Here is a 23,708-nt window from a genome sequence, read left to right as displayed (position 1 = left end):
GCTAAACAAAGTATCTCGTATCGTATCATATTAAAATCGTATCGTATCATATTTAATCAGATCGTATTACATTGGATTGTATCATGTTATAGCTCACCTGTCTCTCCGTGGGTGATCCTGTAGTACCGCACAGTGACAGGAGGGGCGTCCCAGCGTACAGTGATACTGGTGGGGCTGGAGTCTAGCACTTCCAGGTCTGTGGGAGCATCAGAAACTGGAGAGAGAGAGACATAAAAAGACACACGTTAACATCATAATGATGATAAAATGGTGAATAAGTGGCATAAGTCAAGCATTAAATCGAGGTTTCATACTTGTCTTCTGTTTCCCATCGAGCGGCCGGCTCTCCTGGGTCCCGCTGACTGCGAAGATGTTGACCAGGTACTCAGTGTCTGAAGCGAGGCCTGTCAGGGTGAAGTGGTTCCTGGAGGGGGGCAGCCTCTCGTCCTTCGACCTCCCGCCGGTGACCATCTGGTAGCGGATACGGTAACCGGTGATTTTGCTCTGGGGAGCGAGCCAGTGGACGGTGAAGGAATTGGTGAAGATCTCAGAGAAGCGCAGGCCCACCGGTGAATCCAGAGCTGGAGATGCAAGGGAAAATATTCATTATTATTGTTCTCATCTGTTTCTTAGATACCAGAGGGGAGTTCTGGACCGATATTATCTCATTACCAAATCTGAAGAGCACAACTCACTTGTTTTCTGGGTGCCGACAACAGGCGAACTCTCTCTCTGCTCATAAACACACACCACGCTGACCAGATACTCTGTGTTAGGCAGCAAGTCTGTGCAGAGTGGACAGGAAATAAACACAAATGTAGTCGTCTGTTTTTGTATTTGAACATCGAGGTCAATACTTTGTTTTGTCGAATAACTTACTCCTCAGCACCACGTTGTTATCCCGGCCTCCAGCACTGGTCTCTGTAATATCATCTTCATCGTCAATGGGGTGATACCTGAATAAATAGGAAGAATTATATGTGGATGAACTTTTTCCGACTAAAAATCAACATCCGTTCATGAGGACATCTGAATCTGATATTTAAAATAATATTGAGGGCATTTCTTGTCGTACCTGATGAGGAAGCTGTTGATGTCAGCAGAGTTTGGGACGACGGGAGTGACCCATGTGACTTCAATACTGTCAGGCCCGACCTCCCCGAACTGCAGATCGGTGGGGGCGGGTACAGCTGAAGAGAGGAGAGAGCAAAATGATTCAAAATGTTATCAAAGAAAAAAATGAAATAACTAGAAGAGAAAAAGATTATCATCCTTTAAAAGGGAGTCTGCTTTGTGTGTGTGTGTGTGTGTGTGTGTGTGTGTGTGTGTGTGTGTGTGTGTGTGTGTGTGTAAATGTGTGTGTGTGTGTCTGTGTGTAAATGTGTGTCTGAAGATTTACGACATCTTAAAAGTGAGAGAACAAGCAGTGTTTGCATTAGGGGGCAAAATTGCCTCAGTGGGATAAATCCCCCTCAACTAAAACCAGATGTCACACACACACACACACACACACACACACACACACACACACACACAGACTGAGGATTATTAAACTTGTAACCCAGCATGCAGATGCTAATTACATCAGCAACTTTCAACGTTTGACCTAAGAGCCATGTATTGGGGTTTATTAGAATCATATTAAATGATATACCCTCTGCAAACACAGCGTGATTTATGGCTCACTCACAGACAACACAAATCACACAACAAACACACAGTTGGGTACAGCTGATCATAACTAACGACAATGAGAGTTGGGGAGTTTTGGATCTTACAGGTATGCTGTGTGACCGTGGTGGGCTCGCTCTCGCCGTTCTCCGTCACCGTGATCACACTGAAGTCGTAGTCGATGCCCGGCTCCAGTCCATAGACGGTGTATTGGCCCGTGGTCGCCTGCACCATGTCCTCAAAGATGGGCACGCTCTCGCCGGCCGCCACCACCGTGATCCTGTAACCGGTGATGGCTGTGGTGTTGAGCGGCGACCAGCGCAGGCTGATGGTGGTGTCGCTCACGTCCTGGAAGCTGAGGTCTGTCAGCTGCGGGACTTCTGGGTAAGTGGAGAGAGGGTGTGGAAGGAGGGGGAGAGGAGAGAAAGAGAGAGAGAAGACAGAACACCAAACACAGAGGCAAAAGTGGAAGGAAAGGGGTTAGAGGCAACACGTGGAAGCAGTGGTTAAAAGAGGCGAGGACAACTCTTCTCTTCCATTAGGTTTATATATTCAATATATCACAACTATGGAAGAGTGAATGTCTATAAAGCTGCTTTTCCTGGTATATATTACTATTTAGTGAGATTTTAGCTACTAGTTATTCAATGAATCTTCTCCATTGAATTTCTCTTAAAATATATACCAAGGAAATAAAGCAATAATGTTGCAAAACAGTCGCAGAGCTGTTTTCCTTTTTCCATTAGCTGGTTGGTGATGAGTTAGAGCAGCAATGCTAACAGATCTATTATCTGTTGAAAGAAGTTGCTTCTGTAAACAACATCTTGGTCTTACCTGTTCACGTAGGAACTCATAAAACTCAGTATCTTTTCCTTGTAATTCATAATCCATTGTCATTGATCAGCCATTGTTCTCATTCACATCTCACCTGGTGTAATGATGGTCGATATGGGGGTGCTCTCCATATCATCCTTCACCGTCACAACGCTGACGTTGTACTCCACTCCAGGACTGAGGTTCTCCAAGGTGCACGAGTTCTGTCCCGCCTCCACGAACTCCTCCACGCTGTTTCCTTGCTGCCCATTGGTCGGAGTGCACATCACTCTGTAGCCAGTGATGTCTTGAGGGGGAGACATGAGCGACATTTAGCTGTAGTTTGATTATGTATAATTTATTTGAGTGTCTTGGTATGCACATTTGTTTGTGTACAAGCGTGTGTGTGTGTGTGTGTGTGTGTGTGTGTGTGTGTGTGTGTGTGTGTACCTGGTGTACTGGCTCCACTCCACAGCACAGTGAGCTCGCCAGTGTTGGGGTTAGACTCCAGGTTGAGATCAGTGGGAGGAGACAGAGCTGGAGAGGAAGAGGAGGAAGAGGAGTCAGGGGAGGAGAAAAACAAAAGGAAAGGCAGATTGAAAATGTGGCATGGGAGGAATAAAAGTTATATTTACGCGTGACAACACGGCGTGTGATTGGCGTTCCCTGCTCGTGGCCGTTGATGACAGGCTGGACACTGTAGGTGTACTCCACGCCGGGTGTCAGGCCGGAAACGTAAATGCTCCCTGAGTCAGAGGTCACATCTCTGGGGGCTTCTCCGCCCTGACTGGGACGTACTGTCAGCTGAGAAAGAAATGAACACGAGAGTCAGAGAGACGGAGGGACACAGGAAGGGGAGGGGGCGGGTAGGAGGTAAGGGTCGGAGGTCAATGTTTTCCCAAGACCATGGAGGCCGGCGGAACATTCTCATCTCTGGTGTGACATATTTTGACCAATCCCATTTATCCTCGAGGCCTGAGCCTAGTTCCCATATCAGCAAACTCCAAAGGGGCCCAACACAGAAGTAAGCGATGTGCTACTAACAGCAAACACAGGGGAATACTGTATATAAGGACAATCACACAGTACAGTCTACATGTATATGTAAATGTACATTACAAATGTGTATGTTATGTATAAGAAGAGAACGTACCTTGTATCCAATCTTGGGAACTGGATTCCAGGATATTATGATGGAGGTGTCAGTCACATCAGTGCTGAATTGAGGAGCGTTGCCCATTGGTGGAGCTGCAAACACACAGAGAGCACGAGTGGGTCAGGCTCAGTTTCGGTGTAGTACATTTACATAGTAGATGCACATTCAGAAGATTGCTCCTTTATTTTCACGCAACTGATTCTATTAGAATCCGATCGATCTATCGGCCGATATGAAAACGTTTATCTCGCAGAATAAACAATACAGAGAAATTGTTCATTTTAAGTTGTTCCAAGTTCTATGTGTGTTTTCTTTATATTTGTAGTTAACTTTAATAACTACTATGGTTAAACTGTCCAATATCAAGCCTAAATAGAGATTAACAATGTGTCACTGGAAGTAAAATAGTTCCTTCCCTCTTAAAATAATTAATTGTTTTATGGTCACGACTGATCTCGTAGCCGGTCGGCCTGGTCTCAGGCTTTAAACTCTTTTCTGTAAGGATTTTATGAAATGTCAATTGAGATGTACTTCCAGAACCAGAGCTGTTCTGAAGGTGGGCAGTCACAGTTATGCTCTATTACATTTCTTTGTCATAAGGGTTTGAAAGAGACATCTGAGGAATCATTGCCAATATCTTCATCAGAAATTGTTTACTTCCTTCGATAGGTATCGGACCCATAATAAAAGCGCATTTTGGGCATGTGACTTAATACTCATTTTTATATCAGATACTCACTCGTGGTAAACACAGCGATCTGTCCTTCCCCCAGCGTGGTGTCTTGCTCGCCGTGCAGCGTGACGATGTACTCGGTGTCCGGCCCCAGGTTGAGGAGGGTGTACTGAGAGAGGCGAGCAGGCAGGCGCAGCTGCTTGGGATTGGAGCCCTCGGCGGTGAGGAAGAGACGGTAGCCGCTGATTGTGGCTCTGGGGGCGAACCACAGCATGACGGCACTGTCCTCGGTCACGTTGGTGAAGTGGATCTCTGTGGGAGCATCAGGCTCTAACAAGAGAAACATTGATAAACACTGTTAGATGTGGAAGAGTTTGATAAAAATAACATTTTACACAAAACACAACCATTTTCCAAGGCACATCACATGTTTGTAGTTAACGGATTGGTGTGTGTGTATTCTCTGTTGGACTCACTGGTAGTTTGCTCGCCAATCAGAGGCAAACTTTCCTCTCCGTTGTGAATGGTGTAGACGTTGAAGCGGTACAGCGTTCCCGGCTGTAGGTGTGTCACTTCGATGTAGGAGTTTTGACTGACAGGCAGAGTCATCTCCCTCTGAGGGGAGCCGGACTCGTCAAGTGGGACGGCGGTGACGCGGTAACCCGAGACGTCAGTGCCCGGGCCGGTCCAGGTCAGCACGATCTTTTTATCGGTCACCTCGAAGAACTGCAGGTCTGTCGGAGAAATCACTTCCTCTGTGGACAGGAAACCAAAGTCTTTCTTTAATCTCCATTTAGATTTTACTCAGAAGTTCTAATGATACTGTAGAGTCAGTGTATTTTGGCAGATCAGAGACGCAAAAGCAATCATGTACAGCGTTTATCAACAGATAATATGTCCAAACATGACATCCCATAAATCCCAATGAACGCTGCTCACCCAGTGTGTATGGTTACCCCATAATTCATGTGTATTAATGCGCTTTCCTTTCTCTGGCTTAACCAAACATGCATCTGTAGTAGATTCATTTCAGTACTGAGTTCGTCTAAACCCCACCGGTTTATCACTGAATAGCTGGAATAACTCTCCTGCAGCTGTTAGAAATAAACTTGGCGGTTCTGTGGAAACGCATGTTTCTTAACTGCATGAGGGAAGGGCCCATAACTCACCACAGCATAAAATTAAGTTTAAGTTTAGATAACAGCATAATGTTTTGATACTATCCCTACTTCAAATATATCTCAGCTTTTTTGTCAAAGTACAAAGCAAGTACCTACTTAATTTTTACTCAAGTATAATGTGTACTTTTACTCAAGTACATTTTTTGTCAATTTATTTGTACTTTCACTTCAGTAGAATGTTTGAGTACTACCTCCACCACTGAATGAAATAACGATCCTGTGGCAAGTGCAGCTCTGACAACTCGTATACGTCTGCCACAGAGAGGAAGATTTACTCCAAATATACCATCACCTACTCTGAACTAGGTTATTTGCATGTATTCCATTGTACTGTACAAACAAGCACAAACACACACACACTTTTCCAGCATCTGCTTGACCGACCTAACAGCATGTTTCGACCTGGCAGACGGACACTGTTTTACATAACTACAGCTGAGCAGAATGAGAGCGCAGCAGCTGTGAACTCAATGACTTCACTTTCCATTGGAAAACTCTCTTGACTTCTAGTATTGAGAATTGAAACTTCTCCATAAAGAATCGCTAAATATGCCACAAGACGACTCGCAGGTTGATTTTGGAGGGAGAACTTCAACTAAACTTCATATGAACATACAGCTGGAGCTAAGGGGGATGTTTAAGGATCAAAATCAAAACATTGGCAGATTTGTGGTCCCTGCACAACAAATCCTACTTGGACAAAAGAAGGGACTCGTGTCCCAAAGCTTATTAATCTTTTCATCTCACATATTAAGGGCCAGCAAATGTAAATTATAATCTCTTTGAACCAAGACAGTTGTTTTGGTAAATTTTAGTCAATACCACTAGATACACAGACATTGTAAGTACGAATAAAAACATAAAAAATATAAAAGAGACTTCTCCAGAAACCCTTCCCACTGTTCGAAAGACTTTGCTCGACAATCTCTCTATTTCTCACATTCAGTCACAATCACAAACTCACAATAAAAGATACACAGATTAGTTGTCGGCCTTTGCACACATTGTTTACCTGGCATTGGATCTCCTGCGGTGTTGACCTGCACAAAGATAGGCTCGCTCTCCAGGCTGTCCTCCACAGCGTAGATGCTGATGTTGTACAGCTTCCCAGGTCGGAGGTCGCTCAGGGTCACGGACGTCGCCGTGTCGGGCAGATTCAGCTCCGTGCTCTCACCTTCCAGTGACGGCGTGTAGACGACTCGATAACCTGCGTGCAGGAGGAGACCGTAAAATTCATCGAGTGCAGGCAGAGGTTCAAATTGGCCACAGGGAGGTGATCGATTTTTGGCTGCAACGACGATATTGACGTAACTAACCTGTGATGGGAGCCAGTGGTTTATCCCAGCTGATCACAATGGAGGTTTCTCCCACCTCCTCCACTTCATGCTCAACAGGAGCATCAGGAGCTGTGGAACAAATGAGGTGTAAGGTACTGGAAGGAAAATTATAGCCGCAGTTTATTTTTTTCTTGGATCCCTTGATTTACACTCGCTGGCACATCGTTAACTCGATTGATTGCAGATGCAAAACTGTATTTCATTCTAGCCGCAGTAATTCTTGTGCCTTAGATGAGGAAGGGAAAAAACAGCCGAGAAGACACGTGGACGGGAATAAGAAATAAGAGGAAAGAGGAAAGAGTGTGTGTGCGCATCGTCTCACCGGTGATTTGTGAAGTAGTAAGAATGAGGTTGTCATTTCCAGTATCTGTGACCTCATAGACGTTGACAGTGTATTTCCTCCCAGGAAGAAGCTCATGAATGTTCACTGAGGAAGCTGAACGTGGAAGATCTAAGGGAAAAAAACACATTATTGTAAAACAACTCAGTTTTCATGCATCAGCAGCTAAATAAATGCAACAATACACATATATTTGTATATTTGTATGTATGTATCTGCAGTTACCTAACACCATGGGTTGTCCTGTGCTATGCCCCTGCTCACTGAGCTCATACTCCACTCGGAAACCAGAGACTGTGTCGGAGGCGGAGACCCAGGAGACGACAAAGCTGCTGGAGGTAATTTCCGTCACCGACTCGGAGATGTCGATCACAGGCGGAAGCTGGGTGGTCTCCCCTTGTGATGTAGCCACTACAGGGGGACACACATATGGAAAACAAGAGTTGGCTACCAGACAAGACTGTCCAGGAAACTTATCTCACAGAGGACTTCCAGGAACCAAAACAGAATTAAAGAATAATAGAAGAAAAGATTGTGCTTTTATGGTGTTGCAAGCACTTCCCCAGACCCCGGTTTACAGTATCATCTTCCAAATTTTGCAAACCAGCAACAGTGGATGAGGTTAGACAAACATTTTTGCAATGACGTGCAGAAGAAAAACATCCGCGCCTCGAAGGCCAACATGGAAAAAAGCAGCTGAGTGATGTGGACACGGTTAATACTGTCGCACAATCAGTGTGTTTTGCAGCTCGGCCCCACTCACGTGATCCATATGTGGTGGTGAAGTCAAAGCGCGTGACCTCTCGCCGTCCAAACCGCAGAACGCTGACCAGCTGACCCTCGTAGGTGATGCCGGGCTTCAGTCCAGAGATCGTGTAGGAGTTCAGATGGCCAGGGATCATCACCTCCCTCCACGGGGTGTGGGTGTTTTTCTGTAAAATGGGATGAGGGGCGTTAGAAAAGGAGAAGTGAGGGTCTTTCAAAGAAGTTAAATGTTAGATATCAAAAAACCAGGCCAAGAGAGATTGGTTAAGAGGAGAAGTCAGGTCTTTGTAAGCTGTGATGCACGATCAGAAAACTCACCGCCCTCCACTTGAGGATGTACTGACTGATGTGGGCAGACTGTGGAGCATTCCACTGAATGGGGTGCGAGTTGGGCTGGTTTCCAGATTCTGTTATGAGCACCTGCACAGGACGTTGACCACCTGGGAGCGAGAGAGAGAGAGAAACACAGACAGAGGTGTAAGCAAACCAGTCTCACTGTTGTACTGGTCAGAGAGTGATATTATGGATGGCGCGAAAGGAATTAGTGCTTTTAAATGTAGAATAACTTAACTCCAACACAGTGACAAATCATTTGAAATGTCCCAAAAAACCTGCACTTTTACATAACCCATCTATCACTAAATGTGCAGCAGCTTGTTCCCTGAGCAGAACACAGAAGGAGTGAGGGGGGGGGGAGAAAAACCAGCACGTCCCTGTGAGATTCCAGCATCTCTACTTTCTCTGCTCTGCAACCTTCTCTATTTCACCATGTTCCTAACCTCCCTGTTCTCTTGGAAGTATTATGTTGCTGCAGGAATAGTTTGTGTGCAGTGAATCAGCATTTAACGGTCACTTTACTGATCGTAAGTATGAACATAATAAACTGACTACACAGTAAAAAAGAAACGTTACTGTAAACTATCTAACTGCCTATTAAAATCTATTTCGAACCTCTGTTAGGACTGTGAATAGAAGTAGATATTTCAGTACAAGACAGGTTTAGCAGTCTTTTTTATAAAAAACTTGTTTTCTTTGAAAAACACTTACAATATATAATACAATAGCAAAAAAATCTATGGGAACAAAATAGATTAATACAGTTGAATCCATTGTCAAATAAACCCTGAAACATTGTGGACATATATGGTTGGTTTGATCAAACACTTGCAGAAGCATCACGCAAGAGAATATGACAACTTTAGAAACAGCAAGCACCCAAAACGAGAAGTATGCTGGGATAACAATTGTTGAGGGCCTTGAAGAAGTGCAAGAAAACGCCAAAACATTTTATGGTGTTGGATGAAGTTGGTGTTGGTGTTGGATGATCAGGTTGTAGAAAACCGGGTTTTGATACCTAATTGATCTCAAGGCCTCGCTGCAGGCTGCCAAACATTTAGCAGCTGCCTTTAACATTTGGGAACGTCTGTTGGTGGATTCCTTGGGAAAGCTTGCAGTGGTGAGTTGTGCAGCTGACAGGAGCTCAATGAACATCTGACTGCACTGGACAGACCTGGGTTCTGTGCAGCTTCCAGGAAAAGGTTTACCAGACAACTCACATATCTGAGTGTGCAGGTTGAAGTAACAAGCAGGTGAGTGGATTTAAAAGAAGAAACCTGATATCAGCACGAGCTCACAGCCGCAGACTCTGCACTGGTTTCAGAAATGAAACGAGGGTATCAAATCATCTCTAATGCAAACAGAGGTAATTTGGCGAACATAAGCTGTGCTGATAGAAACTGGTAGCTTCTATAAAGAACTGAGGTTTTCTGACCATTTTTCCAAATAGCAGAGCTGTAATCCAAGTTTCTGAGCAAGTGGCTTGGTTAACCAGAAGTCGCTCGCAGATACGCAAACCTCAAAAACAATCTGGGACCAATTACTGTCTATTACAGACCCACAGGCCACTGGCGAGTGGAAGGGCTACGTAGAATCAGATGTGGGACGTGCATGGAAACGGAAGCCTGCTTGCAGTGGATGCACGTACGCACACACACACACATTCTCCCGGCATTATATGCACATCTGTTTAACTCCCAAGCCCAAACATACATGCACAAACCCCCCTTTACTTTGCAAACCTAGACACAACAATCATTCTTGATGACGGTAGATGCACGACAAGATGGTGATAGTAAAGGGAAGTAATATTGAGAGTCATCCTAACAAGAAAACTGCCCCGAAAGATTAAACTAAAACCCAAACAAGGAGATGATAACGCAGGTGGCAGAAGGTAAAACATTTTTTTCTTACGAGATCTTATCAATGTCTGAATGGCTGAATCCGGAGTTTGGCCATTTTTACCTTTTATGGTGTTTTACTCAGTAAGTTGGTGTCTGGATCTGCTCCTCACTGCCCTTAAATCTCAGTATGCTGTGTTTTGTAAGTCTAAGCACACACACACACACACACACACACACAGACAGGCACGCACACACAGCATGTTCACAGCTGTTTGCCATTACGGCCACTTATGGCAGAACAGCGCCCTACATTTTGTATCTCCCGTCAACCTGCTTCACACACAGAGGAACGGTTCGATGTTCCTTTCCTTAAAACTAGTCAAACCATAGGACTGCACTTTAACTGATGTATAGCATATGCATGTGTACTATGGGATGTGTTACAGTGTTTTTTTCTCCTTGCTCAAAACACATCATAAACTCACACCACAATCTTGATCAGGAACTAGTGGGAAATGGGGCGAGGAGGGAATGGGAGGAGAAGGAATGGGAACAGCTCTAAATGTTGTGCTGCACTGGCAGGACTTGGAACACAATACAACACAAGAAACCAAGTAGAGCAACAGTGGAAACGCAATAGTTGATAAGTTAACAGGGGTTGTATCAACTGTAAAAGTCCAAAAAGGGTGGAGAAGTCCAAAGGGGGAAAAAGCCTGGAAATTTAAGTTGAATTGAGAAAGGAGGCTGAATGACAAAGAAATAAAAGCCTGAGACAAACCATCTTACAAAGAGGTTGGAATCAGTGATGCTATCTAGCCCGGCTTGCTTTCAAGAAATGAGGTAACTTAACCATCATGGCTAGATACAGACATGTTTCACTGAAGCATGACACCATTCTGAGTGATAAAGACATGAAAACCGACAGAAAAAAAATGCATAAACTTGAAAACTGTTGCTGAACGAGCTTTAAAACACACACACACACACACACACACACACACACACACACACACACACACACACACACACACACACACACACACACACACACACACACACACACACACACACACACACACACACACACACACACACACACACACACACACACACACACACACTGCAGTGTGGTGTTCCGTACAGCTGTGGCAACAGCACAGGGGATGTACCACATGCCAGCAAGAACAAAGGGCCCCTGAGTGGGGGGTGTATTTGTAAAAGAGGAAATCACACACACACACACACACACACACACACACACACACACACACACACACACACACACACACACACACACACCCCACCCCTGTCTGCTTCACATCAAAGTCTCGGGCCTCATTTTGGAGGTGTTAAGCAAACAATTTGCACTGCAAGAAATGAAGCCCAATTTGTAACTTTAACTAATTTCCTCCCATCAGTGTTATCAGCAGCGTGTCTGTGTTATATCTACTGTGAACATGTAGTCAGTTCTGTACAAACATGGCTTTACAAAGACACAAAGCCTCGACAGCTTCAATAACCAAATGAAGACCTAACAACCAAACAGCATAAAACAATACAACCAGAGACTGAAACAGGATCAAAAGTCAAAGACCAGGACGGGAAAAGAGTTGCTGCAAAAATGTAAATATTTCAGGAACAACAAAAAAAAGAAGATTGTCAAGACTGTGATAGAAAATCTAACTTGTTTAGGAATATTTAGTTTGTAAATGTTAACTTCTTACCAGGGTAAGACTGCTGGGGCTCACAGCTCAGCTCTCCCACACCGTTGCCGAAGCAGTAGCACTTGTACATGATCCCGTGGATGAGTTTATCCCAAGACTCTCCAATCTTATAGAAAGCTCTGGTCTCTGGCTCCTGGCACTGATCTGTGGGCAGAGGGGAATGAAACCAGGTCACACAACAGGGTCCACTGATGAGAGCATGGTTTTACACATGTGGAACTAGAAATGCATGTATTGTCCAAATAGCAAAGTTTCATCTTACAGAAATTATAAGCGAAGTTCAAGTAGATAGAAACAAAATAGGAGTTTAGACTGCATAAAGGTTCAGTTTAGTTTTGAACTTTTCACATGTTACACCCATTAAGATGTCAACCTGTAACATGGTAAACTCACCGATGGCGTCGCACTTCCAGCGGCCACGTCCCTGTCCGTAGCAGGTGCAGTTCATGGTGTATCCCTCTTCGTGTTGCTTGGTGAAGGTCTGGTTCACCTCATAGGTCAGAGTGTCCACAATACACTGGTCTGCCACACACACACACAAACACAAGGTATGTGACGTCGTGCACAACACGTCCAAAAAGAAACCTCTCTCCTCTGAACACGGCACCGCTTGTGCACATCTGCTCCACTGAACGCTGTGTGTGTGTGTGTCTGTGTGTGTGTGTGTGTGTGTGTGTGTGTGTGTGTGTGTGTGTGTGTGTGTGTGTGTGTGTGTGTGTGTGTGTGTGTGTGTGTGTGTGTATACACGGGCTGCAGGTGCATCTGAAGCCCCTTAAAGTGCAGGTGTGCCGGCTCACTGCTGACCTTTTGGCAGGTGAGTGATTATATGACACGTGACCTTTCACCTCCTCACTCAGAGAATTCTAATATTACTCTGTAATTATGATGCCACACACGTGGACAGAAACACTGCCGGGACAGACGACACCCAATCATTAATTCTGGTTCCTCTGGGTAAATGGGAAATTACCTATTCGGATATATATGAACTTTGACCCACCCTGGGGACATTTGCCTGCTTTTGTGTATGTGTGACTTTGCCCTATCGACCTCTCAGAGCTTTTTAAAGTACGTACATAAGTCGCATTCACGCAGCGCTTTTATACACAGCGCTTTTCCTGTCATACCACTCATACACAAAGCAGTCAGGGGCCTTTCGGGGTTCAGTATCTTGCCCAAGGACACTTCGGAACCTTCTGATTAGTGGACAACCCGCTCTACCTCCAGAGCCACAGCCGCCCAAATTAACAAGACTGTTAATACACACCTTTGAGCTGGGAGTAAGCAACGCAGCTCCACTCTCCTCTGCCGTTGCCGACACAGGTACACCGCATCATGTGACCCAGGACATCGTGGCGTTTGTCCCACTGGTCTCCCACGCGGTACATCACCCCTTCGTTTGCCGTGCACACCTCTTCGTGGGCTGGAACACACGCGACAAAACCAGTTAGGAACACAATACATTTGTCTGGAAACTACAACAGACTCACACACAACACAAGCCAAACTACGCCATTCAAAATAATCCGATGCACATGCACAGACATGCATCCAACGCATCACTAGCAACACCAGCAGTGCATCATTTTCAAAATAAAAAACAGACACGTTATAATGAATGATCAGCCGTGAAGATCACCTGTAATTACAACACAAGGCTGCAGAGAGAGGACGCCACCATCTCGGAAACACCTGCGCCCGTAGATTTAGACTAAAAGTCGGAAACAGCTGTTTTGTCTCCTGGTGTGAATGAATGACTGTGTTTGTTCGCCACACGTTCCCCGGTTATTAAAAGAGAGAGTGCCTTTTATCAGGAGGGAGAGAAAGTTTGTAAAAGGCGGAGGGGACAAGCAAAGACCTGCCTGTGAGGAAACCACATGCCTCTGTATCTTCTGGATGCAGAGGGACATGGACCAGACCCCCCATGTGGAAAATAATAATATTAGGGGAGATTCTGAGCTTATCTGTGAGTGCAGCAACAGGACTTAAGAATTACGTCGTCGAGTTTAAAAAGTTTGCAAACGTTTTTATGAATTAGGCGCAGATTAAACGACTGACACTGCTTCTGTCGGAGCGGGAAGAGCAGCTGATACGCCCGCATGCCCCTGAACACATCTGTTGAACCCTCCGCAGAGAGAGGGGAGGTGGAGAGGGAGATAGATGGCAGATCTGCTGTCTTGGAGCCCATCCAGGTTAGTTTTTTAAAGTCAGGAGCAGAGCCAGACATCTGGTTCCTGGAATTGAAGATTCTCTGGACTTGGTGAGATGGCCGTGCATCAAGGCCGTATAGATAGGGCAGAAATACAGCAGCGGGAAGTGTTTAGGTGACGGTGAAGGATGGTCGAGATCCTTGGACGTTGTTTGAGGCAAGAAATGGTCAAGTTTAAACTGATTTATATATTTAACAGCAGCTGAGCTACATGTACTCCTCTGATTTGACATTTCCTTGTTACCATATGTCTTAGCATATGTCCTTCATACCTCATATTTGAGGTGTGAAGTGAAAGACTGAAGGTCAAAATATAAAGAAATAAAAGCCTTAGTCTGTGAGAAACAGTTAAAGTGACTGTATTATTCACGTGTTTTATATTTCTAAACATTTTTTATTTTTCAAATGTGTAGTCTATTTATTTGTACTTTAAGTCAAATGTTTTTGTACCTGCTCCACCACTGCCTCACCTTTTCCAGTTGTCTAGAACAGAGATTTTATTCCTCTGACATGGAAAACGCTTTAGACTTTAATCTGTTCCACTTACAAAGGGCCATTTAGGACTTTAATTTATTTACTTGAAAAACAACTGTGTTTTAAGGAACTTAACAATTCAACCTACATTCATTTCTTTAGAACCAGTTCATACATTCTATGGGTACTTTTACCACTAATTTAATGACTCTGAAAGTGGTCATTTAAAACTTAACTGGCTGTTTGGACATTGCAGGCAACAGCTGTGGGAGCTAAAGCTATAACCCCCCCACCCCCCACCCCCCATCAAGGAAAACAGCTTTATAACTACCTGTGTGTGTTCGATCTGATGATGCAAACACATGGGGCTGGATTTCAGAGCGAGAGATTGTAGAGATTCTGATATGCAAGTAATTATGTCCTTTGAGTGTTTGAGGTGAAGAGAAAACAGTGGATCTAATTGGTGCTGTTTGCATACCGGAGGTGTGCCCTGCATGTTGACTCACAGGCGGAGACCACTGACCCACCATCCCGGCAGACACCAGATTTAAACTTCACCATTAACATCTCAAGCAGCATGTTTGTTTTGACAATCCCTGTGTGAAGTCATCAATGTCAATATCAAAGACTCCCTGCTGCTCTGACTGCAGCACTGACACACGACCTGCTCGGACTCTGGCTGCAGGGCACGAGCACCGTTTGGGTCCTTGTTAAATCTTGACGGGGCGTTTTTTTTTTTAACTACAGGGTGTTGGCTCAAAGGTGCATCCCAGCACTGAGGAAAACTCTGAAGAAACAAGCTTAGAATAATAACCAGAAACCTCAAAAAACAGGACAAAGACATCTGCATGTGTCAAAGGAGTGCAAAACACCTGAACATCACCTATCTATCTTTCACAACATCGTAAAAGGATAATTTCTTCAGATAAATTCAGTCCTCCCTTTGTTCCCCCTCTAAAATTCAAAGACGACTTTACCCCAGATAGGTTGCGTAGATTTTTCCACTGTGAACCCTGCACATTTCACAGCTCGCTGCCAAACAGACTCCTTTATCTTCCGTCTGTCAAAGTTTGAGTCTACAAAAGTCTGCTTTGACGTAGACAGATATAAGAGGGGATTTCTTTTTTTTATAAATTAGAGCCACTCTTCCTTCTATTTTTGGATATTGTTAAAACTGCCCTGGCACTATGCACACATCATGCAGTAACTAAACTGAACCAATGCCCGGAAAAGCATCGAGGTTGTGGCATTGTTTCAAAGGTGAAGATCCTCACAGTCAAGAGCCAGATGACGTGAGAGGACGCCGATTACAAAATGTGTAATTTTCTAAACAGTAATATAGCAGGATCTCTGTTTGGAGAGCAGTGCCAGAGACTCACATTTGTTGACAACCACTCAGCTGCGCCTGTATTAAGTGGCTTTGGCAACTATTATAAACTTATGGTCAATAGACAACATAATTGTGTGGTTTCTAAAATAGCCGGTTGCTGTTATTTAGACGTTAACACACATTAACATCAACATCTAAAGAAGTTCTGCAGATTTTGATTGTTTGTTCTCTTGTTTTTTTTTTCCCAGCCTGGTGGTCATCATTACCATCCCACCACTCCTTCACAGACATTAGTGCAGCGTCAGTGACCCCCCAGTGTTTTACTGGCTTCAGCCTCTTTTGTTACCCATGGAGACCTAATTAACACCCACACATCACAACAGCACTTTTCTTAGAAGGCAACAGTGACTTCAATGTGAATTTGTCTGTACTAAATATAAAAGGTGTAACAACTGTAAATGAGCTCGTGTCTGTTCCATCAGCTCGGACTCCTTTTTAACGTCACTCTGAGAATAGCTTTTATGCAAATGGGATAATATCACCCATCAAATGTTTACACTGTTGAAGAAGAGACGAGGAGGAACACAAAGGCCGTGTTAACTCCCTGATTCAGACGGGGCGGAGAAACATTTCACTGAAGACTGGGAGAGACGTTGTAATTAGCTGTGTTAATCATGTTAGTTACCCCCATGGCAGGTTAACGGAGGTGATCTGCAGTTCCCAGGCCTGTGAGAGCCACAGTAATGCAGATACACTTAAAACACTTAAGTGGTTATAAATAACTTGGCCAGAGCGATGTGGTTCATTGTCACGATAGATGTCACAATTATCTTTGATGAAAGTTTAAATACTGATTATTGCTCCTGGGTGAAGGTTTTAAACACTTTAAGAGCAGTGAAGGACAAACTATTTAAAACATAAAGTCTGAGGTGATACCTCCTCACTGTGTTAAAACAAAGTAGAAGCAATATGTGGGTAAATACTGAACCCATGTTATTTTGTTATTGATAAAATTGCAGTAGTTGTTGATATTATTTTATTGCCCATCTCTATTCATAACCTGTGGAAATGTATTATTTTGAAGCACTAAAATGAATAAATCTTTAAAAATGTCTCTCTTGTTGAGGCCTGAACTGTAAAATGTAACATTTGAGCAACATTGACATTTAATTGTTAGATGATCATTTGATATATGTGACATTTGTAATGTTGCAGTGTGATTATTGCTGCTAACCAATTTCCCTAAAAACAAATAACCAATCTATATATCTAAAATGAATATGTTGTATGTCGCCTTGTTCAGATATAACATTTTGGAACAGTTGAGTCCTTCCATTCCTCTCTCGTCACCACACACTCACCAGCCATGGGACAGAAGCCAAAGCGCTGCTCTGTATCATAGTCTACGGTGGTGCCGCACCACTTCATGCCATCTCTGCGTCCGTCAGCAGTGCAGTCGGTGTAGTTACGGCCGTTGTAGAGGTAGGGGAACTGGCACAGAGCACCGTTAGAGTTACCGCCTCGTGTCGTCACCATCGCTGTTGGAAGAAGAAATTAAACTTATCATTATCACGTTAACAATAACACATTATAACTCCTGTTTCTGTGGCCTGTGTGTACATAGTACTGTATTAAACACGATGAACAAACAAATTCACTTCAACGCGCCTCCACAATCAATCGCTTTTTCCTAATATCCAACACTGGGGCTCACCGTTCTGCTCTGTACAGTAGGAATATTTCTGTTCCGTCTCATAGTCAGAGGAGGTGGAGCACCACAGCTGCCCCTCACTGCGTCCATCAGAGGTACAGGAGTGGTACGTCTTGCCCTTGTAGACAAACGGGAACACACAGGGCTGGCCTCCAGAGTTGCCACCGTACACTGGAGCTGGTCCGTCTGCATGAAGGAGCGGGTAAACATCACACATCCAGATGTGACCACTTCAAACTGTTACAAACACCTGTTGAATTGTCTTCAGCCTACAATCATAAAACTCAATGGGTCGTCTGTGACTGTGCCAATAATTACATTCCCTGAATTCATGAAAAGCAAAAGAGCATCTCTTACCCCACTGCTCACAGCTGACTCCATTACCAAGACAGGTACAGATCATGTGCTTGGCTCCCTGGTTCTTCATCCAGCGCTGGCCAATGAAGTAGCTGAGTCCTGCATCTGTCCGACAGGGCCCGTCCTGGGGGTGCTGGGGCTCGAGCACGGTGGCAGGCTGGTAGACCGCAGGCTGGATGTTAGTGATCACGCGAGAGCCGGTGCCTAAAACGGAACACGGGAATCAAGTCAGATACGCCAGTGATGAAGTTTAAACTAGTAAGTCTATCAGGATGGTTTAAGTGATGATGTAGTAGTTAAACTTGACCAAACTAGAGATTAAGAGAGATTAAATTGGTAAAAGGCTTCTATAATCACCAATCAATTAGTGCCCCTGTGTAAGAAACACCATAAAACACTAAAAGAAACTTTCCATTTGAGCTTTTTTTACTCTCCTAGGTCACAGCCTGTGGCGTCTCACACCTCATTATCGCTTCAGGCCACTTCAGGCACATTTTTCCCACCAGCTCTCCTCTGCTTCATCCCTCCCTCCTCATCCTCCCGTTCCCTCGGACCATCTCGGTCTCACGTCAACACGTGGACACTCTGCACCTTTTATCAGCCCCTCTCCCACCCTCAGCATCTGTGTCTGGGGTACGTCTCTCACTCCACACAAAAGGGGACAGGGGCTGCTATCAGTTCTCACCCAGGCCGGTGGTGTGAAGGGAGGCATGTCGCTCACACTTCCACTCCCCGCGGCCGTTTCCTGTGCACAGACACTGGAGCAGGTGGCCCCGGGCATCTGTCTTGGTCCAGGTATCTCCGATGCGGTAGGACAACTGGGTATCCTGGTCGTTACAGCGATCTAGGGGAGGACAGAGCGACTGAGATTAATTATAAACACATAGAGACTGCACTGTGGTTCTGTTGGTGGATATCTCCAGGAGGGATGTAAGAGTCAGCAGTCATCCGGTGGTGGGGGGGGGGAATGATTCCTCCTGGTCACCAGCTGTTGCCGTGTTTGTGCTGCGGTGTCTTTGTTGGTTCCTTGTTGAACACATGCACGATAACAATTTATTGATGAGCTACACTAAACAGCCTGCGAGGCCACCCTGAAGTCTTGCATGTGACGACAACCCAGCAGGGAAGAACATTTTCTATCATGTGTTGTATCAGCTTATTTTTAAGGATTCGAGTTTTGGTCCCAATTAGAAAAACATATGATCAACATTTCCTCCAAAAGTTCTTGGGATCACGAGTTACAATTCTTATTTAGTAAGAGAAGAGACCCTCATCTGTTTGACTTTAAAACGAGGATCAAAGATGCGTGTGCAGAGACACAGCAGGAGAACATTTGTGTGTATGCAGCGGACGATTTGACGAAAAAGGAAGTAAAACAAAGGGTTTCTTACTCCTGGAGGTGCATGTGATGCGTCCACTTCCCTCCCCCAGACAGGTGCAGTCCACCACCATCCACCCCTGGTACGGCTTCTCCCACGTCTCCCCGACAACGTAGGATGTTCCCGCCGAGTTGTCGTAGCAACGCTCCGCTGCAGGAAACACACACGTAAAACTACTGAATCAATCAAATATGACTCTATTTTGTTCTTTATTCAACTCTGGTGTTCGGCAAGATGGCACTACATTATTTTATCTTTTATCATATGCTCCTGCTCACACTGTATATATTCTATTTCAATTTTTTATCTTTTTATCTCTAACTTCGTCCACACTCTGACATTTCCTGTCTAACAACTACAGTAGATCCGTCAGTAATCAGCCAAGTGGAGTCGTCTGTTAGTCAGTGACTGTCTGAGTGACTCACCCACTGGTTTGCAGGTCCACTCTCCTTTACCGTTACCCAGACAGACACACTCCAACATGTAGCCTCCTGTTTCGTGGGGTCTCTTCCAGGTGTCCCCGATCTTATATGAAGCCCCGCCCTCATGACAGCGATCTGGGTATAGACACAAGGCGATAAAGAGATGACTCCTGCACGTGTGTGTGTGTGTGTGTTTTCACAGGAAGAAAAGAAACTGAGAAACACTCTACAGACATTTAGCCAATTATCTAACCACCCGGATAACTGCAAACAGCCGCATGCACGCCACCAGTAGTTAATCCAGTGTAGAGAATATGGAGATTAACCAGTTTAATGGCATCAGTCTGGCAGACAGGGATACACACACATGAAACACGTGAGCTGGGGTGTGTGGTCTGTGGTGAGAAACACACTTACTGGCAATGGTGCAGCTGATCTTGCCCCTGCCAGATCCGATACAGGTACAGTCCCAGATCATGCCGTCCTTGGGCCTCTCGTAGGTCGCGCCCACGGTGTAGTACTGCTGGTTGATTTTATCGAAGCACCTCTCCTCTGCTGCAGAGAGAGAGAGAGCAAACGGAAAACGTGTGTGTTGCATGTGTGGACGAGGGAAGTGAAGACAATACCGATGTGGGAGATGATGCAACAGAGACAAACTCACCCTCAGGTTTGCTTTTACACTTGATGCCAGCGACTCCATGGCAGGTACAGACCAGAATGCTGTCCAGATACGGCCGCTCCCACTGGTCGTTAATGTTGTAGAAGTTGCCGTTCTCTATACAACCGTCTGACAGGAGAGAGAAAAACATACAGCTGATGAGACTCTGGTATAGGAACCTCCCCTGCCTTTGCTCTTACCACCCAAAACACACAGTGCAGGGAAAATGTGAGGGAGGAAAAAACACACACATCACCCCGGCACACCCCCACAAACCCCTGTACCTGCCCACCACGGCCTCTTTCAACTATGGAAAGACAAACGCAACCACTGGAAAACGCCTGAGCCACAACTAAAACTTCTTTGGTGAGTGTCAGGGGGTTGAAAGACAAAAAGACAAATGCACACCAAAATAAACACAAACCCTAAAATGGGTATACACACTTTATTGTAGGGACAAGACTTCGCCGATGTCTGTGAAAGTGACTGTGGATGTGTTAAAGTTAACTTCAAAGGGCCCCGAGGCTAAAGAGTAATAAATCAGCTGCACACACACACACACACACACACACACACACACACACACACACACACACACACACACACACACACAGTGGAGAATAATATACACTTCTCTGTTCTCTCACCCCCACCAGGCATGTTCTTTGTTCACATCTAATGACCTCACATGCCACTTATATCTTTTTTGGAACTTTTTATCTTCCCAAGTTTAAAAATGGAATAATGTTTCCTCTTTCTGAAGGTTTGATCTTTGTAACCTTCACATCGGTTTAAAGTTAAGAAGCTGTTCAGGATTAACAACTGATTATCATTTTTGTGGCGATTATCAACACAATACACAAGGCATTAACTATAAGGTGCATGGGTTGCAGGGACGCATAAACTGATCCAGTCAGGAGTTGGGGACAAAAGATGTGTCCAGTTTTCCATCTCCACAACAAAAATGTCTCATTTCCTATTCACTTATTAATCCTTCAGTATAAGCAGTGACCTCTGGTGTTTAACAACTTGGAAGATGAATATTTTAAACTCACCCTGAGAGACTGAGGAGACCGAATGCTGCTGCCCCTGTCTCCGACTCCTGTGCGTCCCCTTGGGCATGCAGTTCACCGCGCTCCCGATGCAGAGCGCAACCAGCACCCTGGCTATGGAGCTGCCGGACATCACTGTTTAGGATCAGAACCCCTCGACTTCTGCAGAATGAACCCACAGGTGCTCCCTTGTTGCAAGCTGGTGTTTTTTACTGGGTCCAGTGACGGAGTGAATTCGGTTCCAGTGCGCGCTCCAACCTCCCCAGATTCAGTGCGCACGCCTCCGCTGCTCCACTTCGCTCCTCTCCGGCTCTCCGGTCTGATGTGCGGCCCCGGCAGTGTGCAGGTTACCAGGCTGGGGGGGGGGCTGGGGGGGGGCTGGGGGGGGGGGAATGGGAATGGCCCTCACCCGGAGGTGGGAGGTCCAACAGAAGAGACCCGGGGCTGCTGTGCTCATGCAGCGTGTCGGAGCGAGGCAGACCAACTTTTTTTTTTACGACGCGAAGATGGTTACGCACGTAAACCCATTTCCTCGCTATGAGGTAAGAGCAGTATCCAGACGTGGTTTGTTTCCAAGCGACCTGCAACACGGAGGCAAACAAACTCCACCGTGTCTTTGACTTCAGGACGCCGAGGAACAGCCCTGTTAGCTCACTTTGATTCCCCCTCCACATGGATAAAGATGCAGGGGCCCAAATGTTTGATATGTCTGAGAACAGGGTCAAAAAGAGGGGTTTTCTTTGGAGTAAATCACACAGTTCTCAGTGGCCTACATGGAGCTTGAGCACATTTAGAGGAAAGTTACATGCTGCATGTGAAGTGAAGGGTTAAGCCAACATCACAAACATCACACCAAGCAGACTTATGGCACAGAATCTTATGTTACAGCACATTTATTGAGAAGTCAGAGGCTTTTACTGCTGTGAACAGGAATCCTTCCCTGAGGACAACAGGTTGTGTGAGATGTGTGGATTAAGAGAGATTGCGATTGAATCATTTTCTTCGCTTTGCCCTTATTGTGATGATTTTAAAATATCTACACTACAAGAGATGTTCTGCTTTATTTCAAAATCCTTGGTCCATCAGTATAGAAATATTTTTTTTAAATAAATATGACAAGATTCAAGATTCAATACAGCACAAGAATATAAAATACAATCATCACATTCACCCACAGACTTTTGTTCCAGCAATTCATCAAATTGTTGTCTCTGTTAAACCCCTCAGTCAGTTTCGCATAAAATTCCACAGCAGAGCCTGAAAGGTGGAGACGTTGCTGTAGCCACAGACATGTGGCGTGCACTTGTCCATCTTGGAAACTTGAGAGAAATTCTGAATCCATAACTTTTACGACACTTCTTTTTACATGACACCACAAGTGCAGCTACAGACTGTAGTGCACTCCACTTCTAACATCTGTACACGTAGGAAAGTTGCAAGCCAACGTGTCGTCACCATCACCATCTCATGTATCGTTGCTAAAGTTAAAACCCAGATTTCTTAGTATTTTTACAACATTTAGGACTAAAACATGAGGGAAACTCTTATTTAAGCAACTTGATGCTTTTAAATTGGTTATATTTGTTTTTAAATCTTGGAGAAAACGTCAGGATGGTTTATTTGTTTTGTACAGTTATTGGTGCTGCTTCTTAGATTTCTTTCTTTTTTGTACTTTTTTTAAATAATGTCTCTAAAAATGAATCTTAAAAAAGAAGAAGTGAACTGAAGAATCACTTGAGGGATGAGGATTAGGCTCATGATGGCCACATAGCTCTGCCTCAACCCACCGTCAGTAAACACCTCCAACCCCCTCTGATGAAAGTAACTTGAGCAACCTTCTACTTGAAGTGTGTATGAAGAGTCCCAGGTGTGCCTGAAAGCCGATCTTAACTTAATTTGGTGACTATCCTGTGCGTGAAACCACATATTTACAGAATATAGGACACTCATGTGTTTCTTGTTTGATCCTTTTAGAAGGGCAGATGTTCCTGATATCTCAAACATGACAATTGACCGAGTGTAAAACATTCATTTTGCTCCAATTCACACCATGCATCAATAACCCAAGGGTCTGTGGCTACATCCACTCTACTAAGTTTTCGTTTGAAAAAGTATTCACACTACTCCAGAGTTTTAGAGCTGCTATAAAGGAGAAGTTTAGAAATGCTTTCGGTCCCGTTTTAGTTTGAAAACCGGGCCTGCGTTTTAGTCTGGAAGGGCAGGAACTGAGATGTATGCAAACGATGATGTAGACTCACAACCGTTTGCCGATTGGG

At 44.7% G+C, this 23,708-nt stretch overlaps 1 protein-coding gene across 1 annotated transcript in view; it reads right to left on the bottom strand.

Moving 5' to 3' along the window:
* Positions 1-21,770, bottom strand: part of LOC117754714 (fibronectin-like) — a 31,221-nt gene extending 9,451 nt beyond the window's left edge. Inside the window, exons 1-30 of the mRNA XM_034573844.1 lie at positions 21,436-21,770; positions 20,384-20,509; positions 20,140-20,277; positions 19,726-19,857; positions 19,313-19,450; positions 18,607-18,765; positions 17,922-18,125; positions 17,568-17,750; positions 17,215-17,391; positions 13,108-13,263; positions 12,234-12,362; positions 11,841-11,984; positions 8,255-8,376; positions 7,935-8,103; positions 7,397-7,582; positions 7,154-7,282; positions 6,811-6,900; positions 6,507-6,701; positions 4,790-5,068; positions 4,380-4,643; positions 3,638-3,732; positions 3,120-3,288; positions 2,935-3,021; positions 2,600-2,791; positions 1,779-2,051; positions 1,076-1,190; positions 880-956; positions 696-785; positions 315-581; positions 98-214 (exon numbers count right to left, since the gene is read on the bottom strand). Coding sequence (XP_034429735.1) covers positions 98-214; positions 315-581; positions 696-785; positions 880-956; positions 1,076-1,190; positions 1,779-2,051; positions 2,600-2,791; positions 2,935-3,021; positions 3,120-3,288; positions 3,638-3,732; positions 4,380-4,643; positions 4,790-5,068; positions 6,507-6,701; positions 6,811-6,900; positions 7,154-7,282; positions 7,397-7,582; positions 7,935-8,103; positions 8,255-8,376; positions 11,841-11,984; positions 12,234-12,362; positions 13,108-13,263; positions 17,215-17,391; positions 17,568-17,750; positions 17,922-18,125; positions 18,607-18,765; positions 19,313-19,450; positions 19,726-19,857; positions 20,140-20,277; positions 20,384-20,509; positions 21,436-21,565 — 4,732 coding nt within the window. The 5' untranslated portion in view covers positions 21,566-21,770. The remainder of the gene's footprint in view (positions 1-97; positions 215-314; positions 582-695; positions 786-879; positions 957-1,075; positions 1,191-1,778; positions 2,052-2,599; positions 2,792-2,934; positions 3,022-3,119; positions 3,289-3,637; positions 3,733-4,379; positions 4,644-4,789; positions 5,069-6,506; positions 6,702-6,810; positions 6,901-7,153; positions 7,283-7,396; positions 7,583-7,934; positions 8,104-8,254; positions 8,377-11,840; positions 11,985-12,233; positions 12,363-13,107; positions 13,264-17,214; positions 17,392-17,567; positions 17,751-17,921; positions 18,126-18,606; positions 18,766-19,312; positions 19,451-19,725; positions 19,858-20,139; positions 20,278-20,383; positions 20,510-21,435) is intronic.
* Between the last annotated feature and the right edge of the window lie 1,938 nt (positions 21,771-23,708).

This window comes from Hippoglossus hippoglossus, chromosome 21, assembly GCF_009819705.1.
Source record: "Hippoglossus hippoglossus isolate fHipHip1 chromosome 21, fHipHip1.pri, whole genome shotgun sequence".
NCBI lineage: Eukaryota > Metazoa > Chordata > Actinopteri > Pleuronectiformes > Pleuronectidae > Hippoglossus > Hippoglossus hippoglossus.
The sequence above is the reverse complement of the archived record's forward strand: the minus strand, read 5'-3'. Positions and strand labels throughout refer to the sequence as shown.